Raw genomic sequence first — 6,113 nt, forward strand, 5'->3', positions numbered from 1 at the left:
GTGTTCTATTGATTTAAGGTGCAGGCCAGTCAAGTTCCTCCACCCCAAACTCTCTCATCCATGTCTTTATGGACCTTGCTTTGTGCACTGGTCCAAATCATTTGCCGAAGGGGGGATTTGTTGTGGAGCGTTTTTTTTTTTTTTTTTTTAGGGGTTGGGGTTGGCCCCTTAGTTCCAGTGAAGGGAAGGTGTCAATGTCTAAGGTGACATTTTCATACTCCCAACTTTGTGGGAACAGTTTGGGATGGTCCCTTCCTGTTCCATCATGACTGCACAACAGTACACAAAGCAAAATCCATAAAGACCTAGATGAGTGAGTTTGGGAGGAGGAACTTGACTGCCTACACAGAGTCCTGACCTCAACCCGATGGAACACCTTTGGGATTAGAGTGTAGACTGCGAGCCAGGCCTTCTCTCCAACATCAGTGCCTGACCTCACAAATGCGCTTCTGGAAGAATGGTCAAACATTTCCATAGACACTTCTAAACCTTGTGGTGCAGAACCAGGGATAGGAGAAATCATTTAACACTGGCAGGGGTGCTGACAATGATCAGATTTTATTTCTATAAAACCTTTATCATAGGAGGAAACAATGCTGTAACTGCTTATAAAATATTAGCTGGAGTGTGGCTTCAGTTAGTATATTTAAATCTGCTAGTGCATCTAACACTCCCCTCCCTCCAAACTGACCATGCTGCTGTCCAAATCTGCCCCCTGTGCATATTCATCCAGAGGTATTCTAATGTTACTGGCCAGATCACCGAGAGGGAAAAAAGCCTAAACAAAAATATAGCTGTCACCACATCTAAGATATGGTAAGCTGCAATATTTAACCTTTTTTTGTTTTGGGTTTAAAACCATTTAAGGGCTCTTTCACACGGTCCGCCTCCGTAGGCGGATCCGTGCTGCTCAGCGGGGATCGATCTGCCGATCCCCGCTGAGCCGGCGGATGACAGCTCCATCTCCGCTTGCAGTGCACTCTCTATGGGGGATCGGATGAGAGCGGACCGCCTGTCCGCTCTCGTCCGATCCCTGAACGGATGGAAAAATAGGGTTTCCATCCGTCCGGATTTCACGGACAGGATCGGATACGGATGGCAGCGAGTGTCAGTGGAGAGGTCTCCGCTGACATCCGCTGCCCCATAGAGCTGCATGGAGGATCCTAAAAAACTGACAGTTGGATCGGATCGCTCGTGTGAAAGAGCCCTTAGAATTCTGATTGTTGGCCAATAGTGCACAATCATGAGTATGGTTACGCTCGATGTATGCCTTTGTAACTTACGATGCATTTGTTCTGTTTTTGCTTTTTAATAAAACGTATGTTTTCTAGCGAAAATGTAATGCTGATATTCTTTTCTTTCCATTCACAGGTTAAACATCTCACTCGGGATTGGAGGACAACTGCATACGCTCTAAGATATTCAGACATACTTGAACTAAATGAAGATAACCGGAAAGTCAGGAGAAAAACTCCTGTCCCTGTTTTTCCCAGTGAAAACCTCCCCAGCAAGATGCTTTTGGTTTATGACCTCCACTGTATCCCAGAACTGCATTGTTTGAATAAGGAGCAAGAGAACGGGGGTATGCAAGAGAAGATAATGGAACAGCTCTTGAAGAGCTTTGGAGCTTTTGGTAGCATCTCCTCTATTCGTATCTTGAAACCGGGCAGAGATCTTCCATCGGATGTGAAAAGATTCAGCAGCCGATATGCTCAGGTCGGAACCATGGATTGTGCAATTGTAGAATTTGAAGAGGTTGAAGCTGCAATTAAGGCACATGAAACCTTAAATGCTGAAAGTGAAACTGAAGAAAGCATAAAGGTGGTTCTAATAGGCATGAAGCCTCCGAAGAAAAAGATTCAGAAAGACCGAAGCAAGGATGACGATTCAAAGAATCTGCGCAAAAACAAGTCTCTTAATAAAAGAGTTGAGGAGCTTCAGTATATTGGAGATGAGGCCATAGTCTATAGTTCATCTGAGCCCGATAGTAATCCAAACTCCCCAATGATAGGCCGAAAGATTCAGTCTACCAATAAGCTGAGCCCCTCTGCTTATCCAAATAACCACCTGAGTCCAAATGCCTCACCAAGAAATAGCCCCTGGAGTAGCCCTTGTGGGCAACGTAAAGGGGTCAAGCATTCACCCCTAGCTGAAAGCATGAGCCCAGAGACTTCCAGAAGATCTACAGAGTATTCTTCAGACAGCAGCATCACTCCATCCAGCAGTCCTTGGGTCCAGCGGAGAAGACAAGCTCAAACGGTCACGCAGGAAAAAAGCCCAGCGTGTAGTCCAATGTTAGGAAGGAAAATACAGAATGCAGATGGGCTCCCCCCTGGAGTCCTGAGACTTCCAAGAGGTCCTGATGGTACAAAAGGGTTCCATAATGGGACTGAAAGGAATAAGCTTATGCAGAATTCATGAATGCTATGTAACCTTATTAGACTGGCATTGAGCACCAGCCATCCTGTTATTACATTTCCCTGCAGACAATGGGGAGCCTTTAGTAGCCAAAGGCTGGACATTGCTTCTACCTTGAAAGAGATAGGATTGCAGAAAGACTGATACCAAGTCTGTATTTATTTTATATCAGATTTTCATTTGTAAACCTACTTTGTACAGTGACAGCAGTTACTCTGCTTTATATTTTTATTTGTATTTTTTAGTTTTTGTTAAGCACTTTTAATTTCTATTTTCTTCTCACTGGGTAACTGAAGCAATTGCTGTGCATATGATGCGTGTCTATATAAGGTCATGAAAGCAACAGGTTGCATTCTCTCAAAAGCCTATTGGTCACTAGGACTAAGTTTATCCAATAGGATGTTCTAAAACTTTCTGCAATGTTCATCTTACACTTCCAAAGACAGATGTGTATAAAGAATGTAAATTTTCTGTGATGTGAATTAAAATGAACTTCCATAAGCATTGAACAGGTCTTGTTTACTGATTTGGTATGACTTGATGTGCCAGATTTGAAGAAGTCATTGAAATGGGAAACGTGGATCTTGTTGAATGTTTTTTGTGCCTTTCGTTGCAGGGATAAAGCTAATCAATAAATCCTCAAAACACAGTTCAGGGAAATCTCTCCAGTGGATACACATGGCAATAAAAATATGAAACCGATCCTTGGTCCAGTTTTTGTTGCAATCAGAAAATGTGGGAGAAATTTCTCCTGGGTACAGGAAGCAATACAAACAGATGCTCTGAAGTTTCTCTCCTTCATGCAGGGTAACTTAAGCCAGGCCTAACCACTTGCCGACCGCCCACAGTATATTTACTGTGGCAGTCAGCCCCTCCTGAGCAAAGTGACGTAGTACTACGTCGTTAGCCCAGGAGGAGCCTGTAGGGGGCGAGCGCGCCCGCTCGTTCCCCTGCATCCCCGCGCGTGTGACCGGCGGGTCCGATGTCCGCCGGTCACTCGCGATCTCCCGGTGGAGAGGGAGAAAGGCAGGCGGCTGATGTAAACAAAGCCGCCTGTCATTCTCCCTGGTGTAACAGCAGAGATCATACGATTCCTGCTATGTAGGATCGTATGTCTCTGTGGTTACATGAAAAGCCACACCCCTTTGCAGTTAGAAGTACGCCCCTAGGGACACATTTAACCCCTGCATCTCTAAAGTTAACTTCTTCCCTGCCAGTGTCATTTTTACAGTAACAGTGCATATGTATAGCACTGATTACTGCAGTAATGTCACTGGTACCCCCAAAAGTGTCAAAAATGTCAGTCAAGGGTCCGATCTGTCGGCCGCAATGTCGCAGTCCATGAAAAAAAATCGCAGATCGCCGCCATTACTCGTTAAAATAAAAATGACAAATTTCTCCCTTAGTAAACGCAATAACTTTTGCGCAAACCAATTTAAAATGCGCTTATTGCGATTTTTTTTTTTTTTTTTTTTTTTTATCAAAAATATGTAGCAGAAAACATTGGCCTAAAATGTTAAAAAAATTAGATTTTTACATTTTTTGGGGGGGAATTTCGTATAAAAAAAAATGTGAAAAATATTGTTTTCAAAATTTTTGCTTTTTTTTTTTGTTTATAGCGCAAAAAGTGAAAATCGCACAGGTGATCGAATAGCACCAAAAGAAAGCTCTGTTTGTGGGAAAAAAAGGACGTCAATTTCATTTGGGTGCAGCGTCGCACGACCGCGCAATTGTTCGTTAAAGTCAAGCAGTGCCGAATCGCAAAATAGGCCCTGGTCTTTAAGCAGCCAAATCCTCCGGGGCTTACGTGGTTAAGGACCACAATTTTTCTGGCACTTTGTTCACATGTAACAATCTTCTTCTTTTTTTTTTTTTTTTTTTTGGCTAGAAAATCACTTATAACCTCCAAACATATCTTTTAAAGCAGAGGCCCTAGAGAATAAATTGGTGGGAGACAGCAGACAGAATTGACACTTGGTGCTCTTAAGTACACACTATAGAGGGATATGTGTTGTTCATATTTCATGTTTGAGGTTTACAACTACTTGAAGGTGCTAGAAGGCAAAGCAGATATTACCCACTGTATGGCAATAGATGGTTTCATTGCCACGTATCTGCCCTATTTTACGTAGCTTTGAGCTGCAATATTAGATTTTATGATCAGCGACTCCAGCTAGCCATCTGGCTGTTATGCTGATGAAAATATAGCCCAAAAGTATTTTTGGCCCTTTTCACTGTAAAAATGAGTTACTTCCGCTGGCTGCCATTATTACTTTTACTTTATTCAGTCTGCGCTTCCTTGTCGGCAATGAAGCTTTTAGTTCTGGCTGCAGTACAGATATCACATAAGGTCACTTGCTTGGTACCTCCTCTATTCATAAAAAAACTTGGAATATTTTCACTTAATGCAGGACGTTCTGTGATTGGAGGAGGAAGATTGTGATCTTCATTTGTACTTCCATTCACAAAACAGCTTATATTCAGTGAAAAGAATGCAGAGCTTTTTATAAATGGATGAGGTCCCGAGCAAACAACCTAATGTGATATTTGTTCTGCAGCCAGGACTACAAGTCCTGATGCCGACAGGGAGGTTTGGTCTGACTAGAAGTAAAAGTTTTAAGAAACATTTCAGCATCTAGAGATGGGGCACACTTTGGAAGTCATTTTTTATTCTGCAAATATACAAAAATCATTGTAGGCCATACTTCAGCTTTAAATTGTTACTAAACCCACAACAGTAAAATCAGTCTGTATATGCAGTAAAGCATGCTTGTTATACTCACTGTGAAACCTAAGAGGTGACTCCTCTGCATTGGTGTAAAAAGGCTGTTTGATCCTGTCTCTTCTGATTCTCACCTTCGGCTGACTCCAATAAAAATCCTGATATTTACAGAGCCAGGGGACAGGCTGCACATGCTCAGTTTGGTGTGTATTGCTAGTAGGGATCGACCGATTATCGGCAAAGCTGATATATCGAGGGCCGATATGCACTTTTCCCGATATATCAGAATTGGCCTCCGGAGGTTACCGATTTCGGGAAAGTGCTTGTCTTGTAGAGACATCACCCTGGTACCGGCGTCCATAGCGTCCACGGTCGGCTGTCTTGTAATGAGAACCCATGCGACTGAGAAGCCACTCGGCTGTCATTACAAGGAGCTCGAGGGGACGTCCACCCCCCCCCCCCCACTGCCGCATTCCGCGGCTCGCCCGGGCAACCAGCCTGCACGCCCGCCGAAGACCCAATCAAAGGCACATTCGGATCTGACCACTTCGGGGTACTGGTGCCAGATTAAAATGACAGCATTTAAAACAGCCAAACTTGCTTTTAAGTGCAGAGGAGGGGTCTGGGGGACCCCCAGATCCTCCACCTAAAAGTACCTGTCAAACAAAAGAAGAGAACATTTTTTTTTAAATGTACAAAAATATCAGCAGATACCAATATGCATTGGCCAAAATATCGGTATCCGCAACGAAAAACCGATATCGGTCAATCACTAATTGCTAGAGTTTTTTTCTTGGTAGCGTGCATGTGATCAGCACAGGGCCAATCAGCACTGTCCAGACAGAGGGTCAGGGGTCCTGCATCCTGATAGGACAGTTGTTGGAGAATGAAATCCTCCTACAAGCTTTAACCAGACACTCATGGAAGTTGAAGACCACTCTAACTGCTGATGAGAAAAGGTATTTAGCAGTAT

At 43.5% G+C, this 6,113-nt stretch overlaps 1 protein-coding gene across 1 annotated transcript in view; it reads left to right on the forward strand.

Annotated features, from left to right (window-relative positions):
- Window positions 1-2,927, forward strand: part of LARP6 (La ribonucleoprotein 6, translational regulator) — a gene marked incomplete at its 5' end in the record, with an annotated part of 43,901 nt that extends 40,974 nt beyond the window's left edge. The window contains one exon of the mRNA XM_082256821.1: window positions 1,372-2,927. Coding sequence (XP_082112947.1) covers window positions 1,372-2,421 — 1,050 coding nt within the window. The 3' untranslated portion in view covers window positions 2,422-2,927. The remainder of the gene's footprint in view (window positions 1-1,371) is intronic.
- Window positions 2,928-6,113: the final 3,186 nt, after the last annotated feature.

This window comes from Pelophylax lessonae (assembly GCF_965119305.1).
Source record: "Pelophylax lessonae genome assembly, chromosome: 4".
In the NCBI taxonomy this organism is placed as follows: domain Eukaryota; kingdom Metazoa; phylum Chordata; class Amphibia; order Anura; family Ranidae; genus Pelophylax; species Pelophylax lessonae.